The 19822-nt window shown below is 42.8% G+C and overlaps 2 protein-coding genes across 4 annotated transcripts in view; both read left to right on the top strand.

The window, feature by feature from the left end:
- The window catches only part of LSM14B (LSM family member 14B), a 30993-nt gene that overhangs the window by 2158 nt on the left and 9013 nt on the right, over positions 1 to 19822 (top strand). Inside the window, exons 2-6 of one of the 3 annotated variants that reach the window (XM_072110981.1) lie at positions 792 to 955; positions 5316 to 5451; positions 6939 to 7055; positions 18091 to 18261; positions 18434 to 18505. In XM_072110981.1, coding sequence (XP_071967082.1) covers positions 792 to 955; positions 5316 to 5451; positions 6939 to 7055; positions 18091 to 18261; positions 18434 to 18505 — 660 coding nt within the window. The remainder of the gene's footprint in view (positions 1 to 791; positions 956 to 5315; positions 5452 to 6938; positions 7056 to 18090; positions 18262 to 18433; positions 18506 to 19822) is intronic. The other 2 variants (XM_072110982.1, XM_072110983.1) reach the window with 2 other exon arrangements.
- On the top strand, positions 13975 to 15015 carry LOC140064267 (uncharacterized). Its single transcript, XM_072110984.1, has 2 exons — positions 13975 to 14640; positions 14719 to 15015. Exons 1-2 carry the CDS (start codon positions 13975 to 13977, stop codon positions 15013 to 15015), a joined length of 963 nt encoding a protein of 320 aa, XP_071967085.1.

The raw sequence follows: 19822 nt of genomic DNA, 5'->3' as shown, positions 1-19822 counted from the left end.
ATTGGACGGAGCTCTGCCTATGTACATTTGCATTATGTTTCTAAAGGCAATTCAAACGCCACCTGTGAGCGCAGTGACATACATGTTGGCCCCTATCCACAGGGTAACAAAACAAAGTGCCCCCATGGTAGCTCGAGATGGAGAGCAGCTGGTGGTGAACGTCCTGGCTACTCGCCATCTCTATGGCGCAGATTGCTGAGTGCTGTACTCCACAATCTGTCAGCGCCATAGACGAATAGCGCATGTGCAACCGGCTGCTGTCCATCTTGATCTATGGTCGGGGTACAACCTTTCTTGTGATCCATGGGGGTCCCATCCCTGATCAGCAAGGGGCTAACTTGTACATTGCTGGAGAACCCCGGGTGACCATACAGGAATCTTCTCTCCAGGTGCTGAAGATACAATGGGGGACATGTATAACTTGCCTGGCTTGCCTTGCGGAGCAGGAACGCCCTGCACCAGCTCACTAGGTGTGGAGATGGGGTAAAGGGGAAATCACAATTATTGGCGGCTCTCTAGTAATTGTGACTATTTCAGGACTTGTACGTCAAACTGGCGTGAAAGTCATGATGTCCCCCATCTTCTGTATACTGCTCCTGTTCTGCCTCCTTAGCTTTCTTGTGGGTAAGAATTTGTATCTGCAGGTTGTATAACTGGGGTGACATAACCAGGTCAATTCGCCCTATCGAAATCCACCATGGTTTGTCACAATAGGTTTTTTAAAGGAGGATACTATTACTAGACAATTCATCTGCAGGGGACGAGGATATAACTGATTTCTCTTTACCCAGTGCGATCCTTTGGGACTGAAGACCGTCCAACTGACCGGCCTGCAGCTCCACGTGAGGAGGTATATGAGTATATAATATTCAGGGGTAGTGACATCAAAGATATAACGGTGTGTGAGCCCCCGAAAGCCCAGCATGCCTTACCCCAGGATCCAGCCATTGTCCAGGTACGTCAATAATGGAATGCTTAACTAATAGTCGGATTTAATTTCGATTAGTTTTTTCTATGTTTCCTCGTAGCTGTTTAAAACTGGGTTCTTTACACTGGAACTTTACACCGGGAAATGCACTTATGGTAACATGGTTAGAAGGATCTAGAATCTTAATAGAGACAGAGGAGTGCAAGACTAGTAAGGAATAGCCGATAGAACTCAGTCCTGGTTTATCACCAGACACCCTCCGGCTCATCAGCATCATTTTACAAGTTGAATTTAGAAGAATGGTGTGGATAACAAGTGTAAGAATATTACCGCACTGTGCCGGTCTGGATCTATGCGTAAGGGTTTATCAGGCTTGATTTTTATGGTAGATTTTTCTTTAAATGCAATGTGAGAACATGGACTTTCAGACTATGGGAAAAATATTGGAGGGGTTACTGAGACTAAAACCAGTAGTACTTGACATCAAATCTGCATCAGAACATAAGTTTCATTGGGGACAGCAGTTGTAAGGTCACCTTCACACACAGCATTTGAATTGTTTTGAAACACAATTTAACCCTTACAGGCTATCTTCAGGACAAATTGTACTTTTTAGTGGCGCCATTTAATATTCCATGCAATGTACTGGAAAGCTAGGAAAAGTGAAGTTGTCAAACACATTTGTGTATCGTTTTATTGTGATCTCTGTATTTGCGTGTTTTGTCCTGCGCTACAAATTACTCTTTATTCTTTGAGTCGCTAAGATCAGGTACATCAAACTTGTATAACTTTTATTATGTTTTAATAGATTTTAACCCCTACGGGACTCAGCATCTTTTGGCCTAAAGGACGCGGCCCCATTTTTCAAATCTGGCCTGTGTCACTATAAGTGGTTATAGCGTGGGAACGCTGTGAGATATCCAGGGGATTTTGAGATTGTTTTCTCGTGACACATTGTACTTCAAATTAGTTTAAAAATTTGGATGAAATCTTTTGCGTTTAGTTATGAAAAAAAACAAAATTTGGCAAAAATTTTGAAAAATTCTTTATTTTCAACGTTCTAAATTCTCTACTTTTGATTCAGAAAGTCATAGCTCCCAAATAAATTCATAACTTACATTTCCCAAATGTCTGCTTTATGTTGGCATGGGTTTTTCAGATTCCACATATTTTACTAGAATGTTATGAGGCTCAGAATTTGGGTGCCATTTTTCACATTTTTTGTAAAATCGCCAAAACCTGTATTTAGATGGACCTGCTCAACTTCTAATTGACACTGAGAGGCCTAAATAATAGCGAGACTCGTAAATTACCCCATTGTGGAAACTACACCCCTCAACGTATGAAAAACCACTTTTAAGAAGTTTGTTAACCCTTTACGTGTTTTATAGGGGTTAAAACAAAATGGAGGTGGAGTCTGCAAGTTGTAATATTTTTTCACAATACACTCATTTTGGGTGGAAAATTAAACATTTGTAATGGATAAAATGAAAAAAGGCTCCACAAAGTTTGTTACCCTATTTCTCCCGAGTACACGGATACTCTATATGTGGTGGTAACCTGCTGTATGGGCGCACGGCCGGGCATAGAAGGGAAGGAGGCGCCATTCAAATCAGATTTGCTATGTCACATTGTATAGGCTATAATTTTTTTATTTTTTTTAATGAGGACCTATAGGGGCTTATTTCTTTTGCCACATGAGATGCACTTTTCTAATACATAATTTTGGGGCATCTATAGCTAATTGGTGAGATTTAATTAACTCTTTGTTGATGGAGGAAATGAAAATCATCAATTTTTAGGAAAATTTTTATGTTTTTTTTTTTTTGGCCGTTAACCATAGCATGAAAATAGTATATTATTTTTATTCTATGGGTCGCCACGTTTATGAAAATACTTCATTTATATATATTTTTTTTATTTTTTCCCATTTTTACTGAATAAAAAGTAATTTGGCAAAATTGTTGTTAATTTTAGCATCACCGTCTTTCATATGCATAACTTTTTTATTTTTCACCTAACAAATCTGTTTAAGGGCTTATTTTTTTGCAAGAATGATAGCTCTTTTTAGTGGTCTTATTTTAGATTGCGTAACTTTTTAAAATCACTTTTTTAGAGCATTTTTAAAGGGCATTAATAAAAAATCATCTTTATCAGAGTTTTTTTAGGTTGTTTTTTACGGGGTTCACTTTGCGGATCTAATAACGATTCTGTTTTATTATACAGATTGTTACGGACGCAGGGATACCAAATATGTGGGGGTTTTGTGTATTTTATTCAATTGTACTGAATAAAAACTAATTTGGGGAAAATCTTATTCATTTTAGCATCATCTTTTTATATGCATAACTTTTTTATTTTTTGGCAGATAAATCTTGTTAGGGGCTTATTTTTTGCGAGAACAGTTGTTCTTTTTAGTGGGCTTATGTTGGAGTGCATAACATTTTTTAAATCACTTTTTAGAGCATTTTTTATAGGGTATTAATTAAAAATTATCTTTTTTCTGAATGTTTTTTGCGTTTTTTTCCTCCGGCGTTTACCGTGCGGGTCCAGTAACAATTCTGTTTTATTATGCAGATTGTTACGGACGCGGCAATACCAAATATGCGGGGTTTTTTGTGTTTTTGTTTTTTATACTTAAGTTTTTTTATGGGAAAGTGACATTTTAGGGGCTTATATTTTTATGTATTTATTTTTTATTTATTCTAATGTGTTAACTTTAGTGTTTTTGACTTTTTTTTTAATTATACATACTTGAACTTAAACCAGTGATGCTCTGATCACTGGTTTAAGTTCAATACACTGCTCTACAATACTATTTTATTGTAGAGCAGTGTAAACTGTCTGAGCAAGCTTGCGCATGCTCAGACAGTTTACAGCCAGACCCGGAAGGGGTCTGGCTGCCATGGAGACCGGGCAGCTCCGAGGCACATGCCAGTCCTCGGAGCTGCCCAGAAGTGGATCGGATCCCCCGGTAAGCGGCACGGGGGATCCGATCCACAGCTCAAACACACTTTCACGCTGCGGTCATGTTTGACCGCGGCGTGTAAGGGGTTAACACCCGCGATCGGAGCCGGCTCCGATCGCGGGTGTTAGCGCAGGCTGTCAGCTGTACTAGACAGCTGACAGCCACTGCTTCTGGTACCGGCTCCGTTTGTGAGCCGGTGCCAGAAGCAGGACGTTATAGAACGTCCCCGTGCGCTAAGCATCTAGCCCCGGGGACGTACTATAACGTCCTGGTGCGCCTAGGGGTTAAAAAATTTAAACCTTTTGTACATAACAAATACTTTCCATTTTGCCAAATTCTGAGGCCAATAAGTTTTCACTTTGGTGTACGGTCTTATGTAAGGTGGGTTTTTGTGGTATGCGTTGGCATATTTTATATAAATTTGGGACCTTTGACCATTTTTATTATATATTCAAGGATAGGAATTCATCTTTTTGTATATCTTGATAGAAGGGCCTTTTTGGGATGCGGCAATACCAATCATGTTTGATTCTTACAGTTTACTTTTATGTGATCTAGGGAAAGGGGGTGACCTTTTTCCTTAGGCCTGTCCCACACGCACCACTTTTTCTGCATTTGAAAACAGACAAAGCCGCGCCTACCGGGGCAGGCCGCGGCCCGATTGCATCAGCATTTCTATGGAAACGCCTGCGATCGTAAACAAGCCGCCGGTGTTTTGCATTCATGGGTGCGGCTTTGTCTGTGTTTGCAAACGCAGACAAAGCGGTACAAGTGGCACCAGCTTAAGGGCGCATTCCCACGTGGTGTTTTTGAGTTTTTAAACCTCCCTCCCACTTTCGTTTTGGATGCGTTTAAAAATGGTTTGAGCTTTTTTTTTTTTTTCTCATGCGTTTTTAAAAGCGCATTTTTTTTTTTTGTCCATTTTCCAATCATCTTAAGATAATTGGGAAACTGTCAAAATCGCATGCGTTTGCCAGGTGTGCCACTACCCTTAGTTCTTTACGTTACTGAGGCCAAAATCCCGTTCAGGAACCAATTTAGAAGTTCAATTAAATGGATAAAAGCTGCATTCTGCTTATGTCATTGTAATCTGCTGCCTTATTAATGCTTGATCTCACAAGGGTACATGTAGAAATCCCTTAAAGGTTGTATGAATCTACACACCACACCTCTTGCCTTTTACTTTTCAAGACTGTCCAGTGAAAACTAATATAGCTCTATAGCCCTGGTGACTGGCTACCATTGTGTTTGGGGTGGATATGTATACGATGTTGAGTATTTGGATGTAAATACTTCTTTCATGTTTTGGGAAGTAAGGTATTTGAACAGTGTTATAGGACTTCTAATGGTTCTGCCCCCCACAATTCCTGGTGCCTGTTCTTTGCGTGTATTTCTCATGCCTTATTGCTTTGATTGTAGTCATCCCTGGGCTCTGCCTCCACAACATCCTACCAGCCTTCGGTGCCTTACAGCCCGTTTCGGGGCATGCCAACATACGGCCAGCTTGCAGCCTCATCTCTACTTAGCCAGCAGTATGCTGCTTCTTTGGGTCTAGGTAAGTAGTTTTCCTCATTACTTTTTTTTATAATGTACAGCTTGGAACCTAAATGGCTGACCACAATAACTTATCATTTTTGCATTTTATCAGTTGAGTATGTCCTACTTACAATATAGCTGATGTTATGAGGCATGCCATAAGGATTCAGTTGTCTTATGGAATATGAGAATTATAATTTTTAGCAGTTTGACCTTGTTGCTGCTCCAGTCCTATTGGGCTATTTCGATGCAGTGGTGGTTTGGTTGTACACGCCCACAAGACTAATACGGCCATGTTGGCAAAGCCAATATATCGTTGCTGCAGCCCTAGTAAAGAGTTTACAGATGACTTGTGCTTTTATTCATGGGTATTTTAATGTGGTTTTGTATTCTTCAGACTGAACTGTTGAGATCTGGTCTTTGATTTTGGGAGCCCTTGCATTCCTATAGACCTGTGCTATAGAAGTCTCCTCACTGGCGTGTCATTGAAAATGAAATTGACTTATTGAAATTAATGCGCCAATAGGGGATTATGGGAAATATGCAAATGTTCTCCAGGTTGGGAAAAGGGACACAATGCCTTTTTGTTAACTCTAAAGGCAGCCCGCTAATGATTCTTGTCCCATCATGGAAAATATATTCGCATATTTTGCTTTCAGGGCAGAAGTCCTGCAATGAGGCGTGGACTCTATCCTCTCATAATCCTTGAAAAATGGACCATATGTCTGAGCAGTAAAGCTGATGTGATAGCAATATTATGAAGGAAATGTAATGCTTTGCTTTCAAACCTGCCCATGCTTTTATGTATGGTGTCAGCTGCATGTGGCTCCCACAGTGGGGAAGCGCAGTCTAACCGCTGTATGGCTAAACGGGCTGCATCTAGTCTTTAGGCTGTGATTTTTATAAAAGTTTCTATCATTCTCTCACATTTGCAACCAGAACCTACCTGTACCATTAGGCCGCGGTAACATGTTCCGCTGGCATCGCGGTCATAACACGGCACTAGCGCACAGGGGGTGGGCCTCGGCTCAATCGTATATGCATTTCCAGAGATTGTGATGTTTGGGTTATCAATCGCATGCGCTTCCCAGGAAACACCTTTGCAATTGGGCCGAGGCACGCTCCCTGTGCACTAGTGCCGTGTTATGAACGATAGCGGACTACGGCCTTAGTCTGAAGTGTAAGGACAGTTTCACACCAGCCTGAATGCTGAGCAGCCAGAATTGCCCTCCACATGTCAGTTCAGTTCCAGCTGCTCAGCATTTGGGCAGGTCATCCTGGTGAGCAACTTCAGATGAAATTGGCTGGTGTGTTACCTCCCTAAACCTTGTCTAGGCAACCCTTAAGCTTGTTTAGGATCTGACTGGGCATCCTGCAGGGATTAACAAAGAATAAACCTACTAAAGGGCAGCTGTATGTTGGCATAAACTCTGACGCTTGGTATAACTTGTTCTAAGATTTGCAGCAATGGTGACCAGTTAATAACATGTTGCACTGTCCATGCAGAGAAGCTGGTAAGTCCTTCGGCATCAGCCGCAGCATCCAGCTCCTCGTCCTCCCCATCTCCACAGCCTGTGGCACCGGATCCTGACTTGCTGGCAGAGCCCCCTCACCTCTCAAAGGGTAACATGGCTGCATGTGTTGCATATTGTTCGCATGCTGTTGTCTTTAGTTCTTATAGATGGATAGAATAGTAGTTTTTGTTCTGTCGGCTAATGTGTTTGTCCAGTGTCTAACCAGTGCTCTGTCATATTGGACAAGTCCACAGGTTGTAAACCACTGAAGTTTGAAGTGGTGATATCACAATAACCCTGTGACATTGCATTGGCCAGTAGGAAGGTCTGATGATGAAGCATCCCAGCGCTGTGCTAAGTAATAGTAAAATGTTACCAGATCATTTTCAAAACTGGTCACTCAATTAAAATTGCTTCTCATGAAACCGATTTGGCCACTTTATTGTTAGTAGACAATTGACAACCCTATACTTTGTCCTATTGACGGCATATGTCATGGTTTATTTTTCAGGAAGACCCTTTGTTATCCAGTGCAGAGAGTTTCCTCTTAACATCTGACATCAGTGACTTGTATATTCTGTATAATAACAACTCAACTGATCATGGTTGTACGAACTACAAGTCACAGAACTGACTGCTCTGCCTGTCTAATAGGATAAATGCTTAGAATAAATCTACTCGAATGACCCTACTGAAGAAACCTCTGCATGGCCTAATGTTTGTGGGACAACCTATCCTTCCTTATAAAATAGGATGCTTTGCAATCCACTGACTCTTCTGAATCTCATGACCTTTATGGGGCTCATGACCTTTATGAATTGCACTGGTTTTTTTTCTTTAGTTATTGTACAACTCTAGATGTTGCTGTGACCTTGTCTTTCTATGTTTGAACAGCCTGGCATGGTGCATGCTGTCTTCTGTTACCTTGCACATGAATTAGTAATGGCTGAAATCTTGGTTTGAGGTCTGCAGGATATCCCTGGGGTCGGCTATCTCTTGCACCTGACTGCTGTTACGGTATAATCCTATTAAAGCAATTGGCATTTTTTGCTACAGATTATGGCCTTTTTTGCCAAGTCTCCCTCAGAGCACAATTTTCTGTAAGAATGTCCTTATGGCAATTTTACTTGCATTTTATTGTGATGCCCTTTCTATGCAAAAGTATACGGTAAGGCATGTTGCTATACTTGCCCTAAAAATCTGTTAATTTTTGCTGTCCGTTGCAGACACACTGGCAAGAAGTCTAATGCAGGCCACATGGTTCTGTCCAAAATGTATCCATGTTGGTTGTACAATGTGGTGGTCGCACATGGAAGAGACTCTTCCGCTCTTATGAGTATTTTTACAGTAAACTACATGACTACAGAAGTGCTTTCTATTCTGCCTACAATGAATAGAATTGTATCAGAATCATTGATATTCTGTATCAGCAAAGTTGGTTAAGCTTCACTGTTCAGTGGTCTTTGGATGTAATGTAGTAGCATTCATGCTATTGAGGGCCCAATGTCTAATCTGCATGAGGTCATCCAATCCATATAGAACATTGAAACCCTATTAACTAAATGTATTGCTAAAGTTGAAGTTACTAACCAACTTGTGTGACGTACAACTGTGCGTTAAAGATCTGCTATTAACGCTAAAAATATTAGCGCAGCAGTCCATCTCTTAATCCGCTGTTAATAATGGAAGCATCTGGCCAAATGGTTTGCAAGTAATGACTTGCTGTCAAATCTTGATTAAATGTCATTAGAATGTTGACAACTTGGAGCCAGTTCACATCTGTTACAGATTTAGATATTTTCCTTCTGTTTTCAACTGCTCCTGGTTTTTGTGCCAAATAACTGAACTGGTGCAAATCTTATTATACAGTGGGTAAGGAAAGTATTCAGACCCCTTTCAAAGGTAACATATCCTATAGTGCCCTATTTAACTTTATATTGTATTTCCTGGCATCAGAGAAGGCTTGCCCTGCTCCACCAGCCACTCCTATCTTCTCCTACCCATGTTCCATGCATCTTCTTAGCATTTCATGTGACCAGAGTGTCACGGCAAGGACGCCGCCGCCTCGTCACGTGACTTGGGGTGCAACTGTACGGGTTAATTTAGCCTACTCAAACTTGTGCTCTCCTTTCATTCGGGACACAAATTGATCATAAATCCCACCTCTTACAGCTCCAGCACTCCAGACCGCTGCCACCACTTATTGCATTTATACTGGGACCAATAAGTATCCCACTCTACATCAACTCTTCCTTCTCAGGTAGTCACCTTGTCACACCACTAGACATGCACACTCAGCACTCTAGCAGTCACACAGCTAACCATACTTCACAAGGCTGAGTTCGCAGAGCATACAGTACCAAAATTAAGGTGAAAATCTTTAATTACAAAAAGTTGATCAGTGCATAAAAAAGATATTAAAAACAAATGTTACAAAATAAATGACACACAACATGGCAAAACAGTTACTAAATAAAAAGGGAGAAAAATAACAAACTTGCAACTTAAAGTAAATCCTGATTCCCTGGAGGTGGGAGAAATGAGGAACACACTCAGCTTTTCAAGCAGTCCCCAAAACGTGAACACTAATTCCTGGATTTCATATTGTTTTAGAAGATCTCTGCTTAGTTCAGGTTTCAGAACCTCCCATTCATTAATTAGTCCACAGGGGTCATTCAGGATTGGGCAAAGTTTTAATGAGGGGGGAGAGTCCAGGAATATTTAAACAGTCCTTTCTTTCAAAATCCCTAGATGCAGGGGTGGGGGAAGGTGCAGAGGAGAGGTGACCAAATGGCTTTTGAGGTCACCACAGAACATTCTGCAGATCAGTGTTTATCAGGTTGTAAGGATCTCCAGGATGTTGTAAACAAGGCCTGGACGCTTCAATGGATGCCATATATTTCAACAAAGTTTGTAATTGCCCAATAGTTCAACAAATCTTACACATTCAAGAATAAAATTTCCTTGACAGTGACATCAAAGGTCCTTTAGCCTCCTAACATTAGCAAACTGTACACCATGCATATATCTGATCACATGAAATCACAGCAGCATCCATGGACTCCTACTCCTCCCCATTCTTCAGGTGATCATATACATACATGAGGTAGATGTTTCTGATGTAACAGGACCTTTAATTTCCACTTCGTCCCCCATGACGGCCCACCTGGAGGATGCCCCTTGACCTCTGTAGGGACAGGAAGAAGAGAGGTTAAATTCCCCTCCCCGCATCCTCCCGCCAGTGTTCTTCCTGTCCCTACCGAGGCAGGTCATAGAGAGGTGCCCTCTCTCCTCCAGGTGGGGGGGGGGGGGACGAAGAATTACTCACGGGTATGCCGTCCACGGCGAAATCCCGGCGGCCCCGGCTCTCGGTCGATCCTGGTCCTCCCTGTAGCCGTCCGGGGGTCCGTTGACAGGGCCGCCGCGCCGCAAATTCCGATTGCACGCGCGCGCGGCTGAAGAAAACTACACTTCCCAGCAGCCCGTAGTCTGATGACGACTTCCGGCCGCGACCGGAAGTGATCGGGGAAACCGCGCAGCATCACTGGGAGCCGTGGGACGCGGACCGGCAGCCGCTTCAAAGGGGGATGGGCTCCCCATTAAGGTATTTAAAGCAGGTAGATCACTATGATCTGAGGTCTAGTTGTTCAAGTGACTACGGCTCCAGTATCTGCATCTAAATCTTCCGCTGTCTACTATGACTGACGAAGTTAACCCAATCTTCCTGCACCCTCCAGTATCCGTAAGTGGGCTAATCGCAGGGGATATTGCCACTATGTATGCAATGTTGTGGGTTATTAGTCTCCTATATTTGCCTTTTAGGAAAAAGACCTGGGGTCTAAGGGGAAAGGCAAGGAGGAGAAGGGGGATAAGGCTAGCAGGCCTGAAAGACCCGAGAAATCGGATAAAACCAGGACCAGAAAATGTAACATGTGTAACCATTCTATGCCAGATTCATATAAGAAACCAATCTGTAAAGTATGTATTGATAACTTCATGCGAGAGGAGAAATCATCCTTCCTAGACGAGCTCAAAGGGTTCATAGAGGAGAAGGTGGTCTCATCTATTGCCGCTGCTACATCTAGGGCTCCCCCGTGTAAAAAGCCCAGATTGGAACTGGGGTCGTCACCATCCGGAGCAGGAAGTGATTCAGAGACTCCTTCTTGTTCTGTAATAGAAACGGAAGACTCCTTAAATCCCCAGGATTTTGTAAAATCTACTGAATCCAGACATCTTTTCCCAATAGATGAATTGGATGAATTATTGAAGGCCATCAGACAGACATTAGAAATTGAGGATGTGGTCGTACCCCAATCTAAAGAAGATGAGCTATTTGGTGGGTTAAAAGCAAAGCGCCAGAGGGTGTTTCCCTTAAATGACACCCTCAAAGAGTTAGTGTATGAGGAATGGAAGGAACCAGAGAAGAGGATCCTTATATCAAAAAACTTTAGGAAGAGATTGGTCTTTGAGCCTGAAGACTCTAAGCTATGGGATTCCTGTCCCAAAGTGGATGTGCAGGTTACTAAAATAGTAAGGAAGACAGACCTGCCGTTTGAAGACGCAGCGCAGCTTAGAGACCCCATGGACAGGAAATCTGACTCTCTGCTGAAAAAAGCTTGGGAAACATCCATGTGGGGTCTGAAATCAAATTTAACGGCCACCTCAGTCGCGAGAAATCTCCTGTATTGGCTAAATGAGCTCGAATCTCATATTAAAGAAGGAACTCCCAGAACTACAATTTTGGAGAATTTCCCTCTATTAAAATCAGCAACGTCCTTCTTAGCAGACGCGGCAGCTGAAGGTGTACGGTTCTCTTCAAAAGAAGGAGCCCTGACAAATGCTTCAAGAAGGGCGCTGTGGCTGAAGCAGTGGAGTGGGGATATCCGCTCAAAAACAAAGCTATGTGGTCTTCCCTTTTCAGGTGAATTCGTCTTTGGCCCTGAACTTGACACCATCTTGGAAAGGGCATCAGATAAGAGAAAGGGTTTCCCGGAGAATAAGCCAATACCCAGGAAGCAGCCCTTTCGGGACTTTAAGAGCCAAAGAGAAGAATACAAAGATAAAGGGAAAAGGGGTCGCTGGAGCTACCCGAAAGGAGGAAAAGGTAAAGGGTTTCTCTTTTCAACATCATCCGATCCCAACAGAAACAAGAAACAGTGACGCCATAGTAGGAGGAAGATTATTGAAGTTCAGAGAGGAATGGTTAAAAATCACCTCAAATCCTTGGGTTCTAGACATCCTTCTTCAAGGATACAAGATAGACTTCAAGAAGCTTCCTCCTACCAGTTACCTACCACCCCCTCCCCATACATCAGAAATGTCCCACTATCTAATCTGGCAAGAAATATCATCTTTACTGTCTTCTGGAGTTATTACCCAGGTTCCTCAGGAACAAGAAAAGCAAGGATTTTATTCTTCTCTTTTTCTTGTAAAGAAGCCGAACGGATCGAACAGGCTGATAATCAACCTGAAACGACTCAACGACTTCATCGTCTACAACAAGTTCAGGATGGAGTCGGTAAGGTCTGCCACTCACATTATCCACAAAAATGCTGTAATGTGCACTATAGACCTAAAGGACGCATATTATCACGTCCCCATTCACCCGTCTTCACAAAAGTTCCTAAGGTTCTCTGTCCTTTCTCCAGGGGGTTCCACGTTACATTTTCAATTTCGTGCACTCCCCTTTGGCATATCTTCAGCCCCCAGAACCTTCACCAAGGTGATGATAGAGGTGGTGGCGTTCCTAAGACAGCAGGACATACTGATTGTTCCATATCTAGACGACCTGCTGGTTATTGGACAAAACAAACAGAACCTGATTTCTTCCAGAAACATCACAATAGGAACTTTAGAAAAACTAGGCTGGATCATAAATTACCCAAAATCAGATTTATCACCAGCCACAGTAAAGAAATTCCTGGGAGTAAATTTAAACTCATGCTTACAAATGTCATTCCTTCCACAGGAAAAGGGGGCTCATATCAAGGAGGAGTTAAGAAGGTTCCGGAGAAGGTCTCTTATCTCCATCAGGGGCGCTATGAAGGTCCTAGGACTATTAACAGCATGCATCCCCTCAGTGGCCTGGTGCCAAGCCCATACTCGAGCTCTCCAGAAATGGGTTCTAAGATCCTGGAACAGGAGTTCGAAGGGACTGGACAAAAAGGTATCAATCCCCGCATCAGTCAAGGAAGATCTCAAGTGGTGGCTGATGGACACAAATCTAGACAGGGGAATCTTCTGGAGGAACAGTCCGTATATCACCATACAGACAGACGCCAGCAAGAGCGGTTGGGGAGCAGTGCTTCCTCAAAAGTTATCGCAGGGCTCCTGGACAGAGGAGATCTCCAGAAGGTCGTCCAACTATCGAGAACTAAGGGCAGTATGGGAAGTGCTCAGCTCAAACACTGCCCAATTGGCAGGACATCATGTGTTGATACTGTCCGACAACACCACGACAGTATCATACCTGAAGAGGCAAGGGGGAACCAGATCCCCATTACTGATGTCCTTAACAAGGCAAATATTTTTGTGGGCAGAGGACCATGTCCTATCAATCTCGGCTACCCATCTAAAGGGAACAGAGAACACCAGGGCGGATTTCCTCAGCCGAAGGAAAATACTTCCCAACGAGTGGTGCATAAAAGAGGAGATATTCCAGTACCTATCCTCTCTTTGGGGAGAACCTCAAATAGACTTGTTTGCGACAAAAAGAAACTCAAGTGTCGACACTTTTTTTCCTTAGAAAAAGGGGAGACAAGAGATCGTCTGGATGCATTCTCCCACCCTTGGAACACCACTCTCGCCTACGCCTTCCCCCCTATTCCCCTGATCGCCAGAGTATTGGAGAAAATTTATCTAGAGAAGACACAGACCATATTTGTGTGCCCAAATTGGCCCAAAAAGAGCTGGTACCCGATTCTGAAGCGGATGTCCACTCAGGACCCAGTCATGCTACCAGTGTCAGAAGATCTCCTGGTACAGGGTCCAATATCCCATCCAGATCCAGGAAGACTCCAGTTATCAGCATGGATCCTGAATCGGACTATATGAAGTCCCAAGGACTATCCTCTGCTGTTATAAACACCCTGAAGGCAAGTAGAAAACCTGTAACTTTTGCCATTTATCACAAGATTTGGAAAAAGTTTTGTTCTTTCTGTGCAGATAATCCACCATGTCAATCTAACCCCAATATTTTGCAGGTTCTTAACTTCCTTCAAAAGGGTTTGGAGTTGGGACTTTCCACAAGTACTCTAAAGGTCCAGGTATCAGCCCTAAGTGCGTTCTTCGATCAACCCCTCATCGAGCACAGGTGGGTGAAAAGATTCATTCTAGCAGCCTCTAGATTAAAACCCCAGGTCCTTAAAAGGACTTCTTCATGGGATCTTTCTCTGGTCTTAAATGCTTTAATTAAGGAGCCTTTTGAACCAATTTCTTCTGCTAGTGTAAAAAACCTGACACTAAAAACAGTTTTCCTGGTAGCAATCACCTCAGCACGGAGATTAGGTGAACTCCAGGCAATTTCTATCAAGGAACCCTATATGAGGGTTCTTGATGATAGAATTATTCTCACACTGGACCCAAATTTCATCCCAAAGGTGGTCTCGGAGTTCCATAGAGGTCAAGAGATCATATTACCTTCCTTCTGCAAGAATCCGTCCTCAGAAAGAGAACGCGAATGGCACACTCTAGATGTAAGGCGTTCTGTCGTTAGATACTTGGAAATAACTGAATCCTGGCGAGTTGATTCTAACCTATTTCTCCAATTCCAGGGGAAAAATAAGGGGAGGAAGGCGTCCAAGGCAACCATCGCTAGATGGCTAAGGATGGCGATATCTTCTTGTTATGACATCCAAGAGATTCCAGTACCATCAGGAATAAGGGCACATTCCACAAGAGCCGTATCCACCTCCTGGGCAGAGAAAAGAGGGGCCTCCTTAGAACAGATCTGCAAAGCAGCAACTTGGACTTCCTCTTCTACCTTCTCTAAACACTATAGACTTGACTTGCCCTCCTCGAAGGATCTGTCCTTCGGGAGAAAAGTGCTTCAAGCAGTGATCCCTCCCTAAAAGACTACTCATATTGTAAGTCTCCAGGTGGGCCGTCATGGGGGACGAAGTGGAAAGAATGAATTAGTTACTCACCGGTAATTCCATTTCCATTAGTCCACCATGACGGCCTATAGTTTCCCTCCCTTGCTTGTTATAGGTTATGTGGTATTCACAATGATGAAACTGTATGTGATGAAAACATATAAATAAATCATTGTTGCATCTTCCTCAGTGTGGTTATTTTGAAGTCACTGGCGGGAGGATGCGGGGAGGGGAATTTAACCTCTCTTCTTCCTGTCCCTACAGAGGTCAAGGGGCATCCTCCAGGTGGGCCGTCATGGTGGACTAATGGAAATGGAATTACCGGTGAGTAACTAATTCATTCTTTCATCCTGGTCACATGACTTCAAGTGTGCAATGATGTAACGAAGCTTTACATACAGCAGAAAATCATAGCCTGTCATAATTGCCTTATAATTTTTTAATGAAGCCTTTATTTTGGGTGGGTTAATTTGAATGACAGGCTCTTTAAAAATAGTTTACTTGTGTACCTCCATCTGCCCCTCCTGTTTACCAGTTAGAAAGCTCCTTCTTTCTCCCTCCTATTCCCCAAGTATCTTAATTTTTATAGTCATATTTATAACTTAATGCCATATACTGTATTGTATTTGCACTACTGTGATTGCATTACGGCTTTTGGTTCTTATTGCCCTGAAAGGCACTTTATTGCTTTTGCTTGTACTTCTGACATGCCAATGCTGCAGTATTCCAGTCTGTTGCTTAATAAAATTCTTTGAATTAAGAAAAATTCACTTTGTTCTATTGTAACATATTGTTACAGATCAGTTTTTTTGCTCATTAATGTGCCCTCATTAAACTTGAAAAACTGAACTTCACATGGTCATAAGTATCCAGCCCCTTTGCTCAGTAATAAGTAGAAGCACCTTTTGATTTAGTACACCCATGAGTTGTCTTAGGAATGATGCAACAAGCTTTTCACACCTGGGTTTGAGGATCCTCTGGAAGAGGTTTTCATCCAGGATATCTCTGTACTTGGCCGCATTCATGTTTCCTTCAATTGCTACTCCTTACTGCATCTCAAACTCGACCACAGTGATCTAGGGGTTCTTCATTGCCTTTCTCTAAATTGATTACTTTGGCTGGATGGCCAATTCAAGGAATAGTTGAATAGCGCAGCACTTGGCAATTTCCGTCGGCTCCGTTGAGCTGTATGGAGCTGTCCGGTCATGCGCACCTGTCTGCTCCATTACTCTCTGGGAGCAACAAGGGGTCCATCTGAGGTAACTGGGACCCTTGGTTTTTGTGATCTGTAGAGGTTTCATTACTGAGACCCCCACCAATCAGCAAGTTGGGCCCTATCCTGTGGAAGTTTACTCTTTCAGACGCCCTCCCGATAGTCCCCTTTCTAGCCATCAATGTTCTGGCTCCAGTGCCATCGCTAATGCTGTGACTTCAGCGGCTTGCTGACATTCTAGTGTCTATGGCGGCGGCACAAACTAGAATGTCAACGAGCCGCTCTGAAGTCACCGCTCCAGTGTCGGCACGGAGAGGGAGCCAGAACCTCAATGGCTAGAAAAGGACCTACCAAGAGGGTGTCGGAAGGAGTGTGTGATATATACATATAATCTCTCTTCTTATAGGAAGAGCATCGGTGAGGGGTTGTATACTGGGAGGGCAGGGGCTGCAGGCTCTGAGTCAATAGTGTTTTTTTTCCTTTATATTTTTTGTTAAAATTGGGGACTTTGGCTTCCACCCTGGTCAGCTTATACTCAAGTATAATGGTAAATAGAATTCACAGCAAAGAGTCTGAATCCTTGGGACCTTGTGATATTTTGGTTTATCTTTAATAATCTTTTTTTCTATTAAGATGTGGTGCAGTATACATTAATGAGCAAATAGATGTTTCATTGCATCCTATTGGTAAGAGCAAGGAGTGAAAAATTTAATGGTCTGAATACTTTCCATACCCACTGTACATTACCTCTTACATCTGATAGGATTTGCACCTCTTTGTGTTCATCGTCATTTGGTTTTCGCTCAAAATAAATCTGGAAATGTCTGACCTAAAGAAACTATCGAACTTTCTATCATGCATGAAGTAGCAGCGAGAAGTTTGGGGTGGTGCCAGGCTGACAGATGAGTGATATTGTTGAAAAGCTGTGGTCTCAGAACTTTCCTTAGGGCTGAGGATATAAATTGAACACAGATATAGGAACAGGCAATTGCACTCTGTGGGTTTAAAGGACCTCTACCACCAGGATCAAGATTGTAAACCAAGCACACTTGCATGCTGGTGTGTAGGTAGGACCTGCTCTTTTAGCTTATGCCCTTGTCTCTACAAAAAAGGCTTGAAAGATTATGCTAATGAACCTGAGGAGCCCCAGGCTCAATTAACAGCTATTGAGCCCCTTGGGCTTATTTGCATAATTTTTAAAGCTTTTTTTGTGTAAAAGCAAGGACATTGGCAGGACCCACTGTTAGCTTCCCGAGGTGGCACTCGCCACATGTAAGTGTGCTTGGTTTACAATCCTTGATCCTGCTGGGACATTTCCTTTAAGACGTCCACAGGTTTTTCAGTGTCTAACAGGAAGTTTCTCTAATAAAGCGGCAGAGCCTCAATCTCCCTTCTATACCTGCAGGCACATATTTTTCTGCCTCTGATCGAAATTGCACTCTTGGCCCATGTCCGATTATGACACACTTTTCTTGGTGTCTAAAAACATGCCACGTTTATCAAGGATTGTAGGTGGAGACTTCATTAAAAAAAATCTGTCTTCATTTACACCAAATGGATTAATAAATCTGCCCCAATGTCTAGACAGGTTTCCTATTTGGGGCACGCTGAAGGATGTTCATAATATTTTGTATGACCTATCAGATTATGCCTACTCCCTTCTCCAGACACTTTGCTTGCAGTTCTTAAGACATATGAGGGTTCAGCACTTTCTTGACTTGTTACTTCAACAGATCCTGCCCAAGTATAGTTGAACCATTGCCAGCAGTTTGATTATTACTGTCAGTACCCATCTACCAGCTCTGCCTGGAGATTAACTGGAATGTTTCTGTCTGCAGCTGGTTTTCCATCGATCCCAGTAAGGAAAAGCCCTATGGTGGAGCAAGCTGTCCAGACTGGTCCAATGGAGAATATGGCTCAAAAGAAGTTCCAACCAGCAAAGGGTCCACCCATGAGCCAGCGGGGGAACAGACAGGGCCAGTCAGTGGGCCCGCCTGCATCAATAAGTGGTAAATATTGATGGGCATGAGTTAATTGGAACGATCCCATATTGCTTACAATCAAGGATTGACTGAAGGTAGTTCATGGCCTTAGTATTCATACTAGGCAGTGCCACCAACACGAGCACCCGGTTTGTCATTTATGTAGAACCCCTTTCAGTCTGCTTTTAATTTCTTTCAGTACCACCTCAGACTGCACCGACACAGAATATGATCAATGATGAGAATAGACGACCCCAAAGACGGAGGTCAGGTAAAATGGGGTGTGGTCATTTTACTGTGGGAGATTATTCAGTAAAAAATTTCAAACCTGGTACATTTATAACATGGCACCCATGTGGACAGGGGCACCCCCTCAATGTACAGGAGCCCTAAATCCATCCATTGTTTGCAGAGTTCAGTTTCTGCATTATGCTCATACATTAATAACTGGGGACTAGACGAGGACATAGTTTCAGCCTTTGACTTATTGACAGACCGTGGATCTTAAAAAAACAATGGAAAAACTGAGCTCATAGAAATTTCAGGACTTCAACAATAAGGATAGATGATCCAATGTTTGTTTTTATTTTTTCCCATGTGTATCCAGGTAATGGTGTAAAATCATACTATACATGCCTATCCATCAGTAATGTACTTCAGTTCTCTGCTTTGAAACTTTTCGTTGCTGCAGCATCAAGTAGCTTTATAAAAACAAAACTGCTGCAGCCTATTACTGGCACAAATACTGACGCCAGTCATTACCTGTTCAGGCTGTACCCATGTTATAATGTCCTGGCACTTAGTATATTGATGCATGCACAAGGACAGGATAGGCAAGTTTAGATTTGTTAAAGGAATTCCTATGTAGAAGAAACTCTATTTTGCACTTAAAAGGGATTTATAATCTAAGGCTACATTCACACGGCCATATGGGAGATGTATATATGTCCCCCATAGACAGCGTTGTACAGGAGCAGCACAAGTGTTGCACCATAACGTTCCGTAGCTGGGGAGAAAGATCGGACATGTCCTAGCTTTCCCTATAATATGACGCCATGAGCCGCATATTGCTATGGAGAGGGGCGGGGTGAGCAGCGCTCTCCCCCTCCTCTCCCGGGCGCCAGTGTGCCCAGTGTGCTATGGTACAGCGGGCACATAATTGTGTAATTGAGCAGCAAATCCACACAAATTTGGGCTACAATCTGCTTGGGGTATCTGAGCTGCAATTCTGGACATGGATAAGATGGACTACTGCTGCTGGTTCTGACTTTTAGCACCGCTCTACAATAATCACCAGGGAAGGTTTTAAAATTCAAACTTTAGGAGGTTCAAACAGAGGAGTTGAACAGTATCACTTTCTCTCTCAATGTGCCAATGTCGTTTACATAATAAAGAGAACATGATTTTAGAAATATAGTTTGGGATGGAATCTTTGAGCTGCTCTAACAGGTAGAGGTGACAAGTGGATGACAGGTGTCCTTTTAGTCCAGGAATGGCAACTGGATCTCTTTTGTAAGCCTGCAATGTATACTTTTGTCTGACTCTTGTTGATGCAAATGTCATAGGCTGTACTGCTATGATGACCTCC

The sequence above is a fragment of the Engystomops pustulosus genome, chromosome 6 (genome assembly GCF_040894005.1).
Source record: "Engystomops pustulosus chromosome 6, aEngPut4.maternal, whole genome shotgun sequence".
NCBI lineage: Eukaryota > Metazoa > Chordata > Amphibia > Anura > Leptodactylidae > Engystomops > Engystomops pustulosus.
Note: the sequence above shows the minus strand (reverse complement) of the source record. Positions and strands in the feature narration are given on the sequence as shown.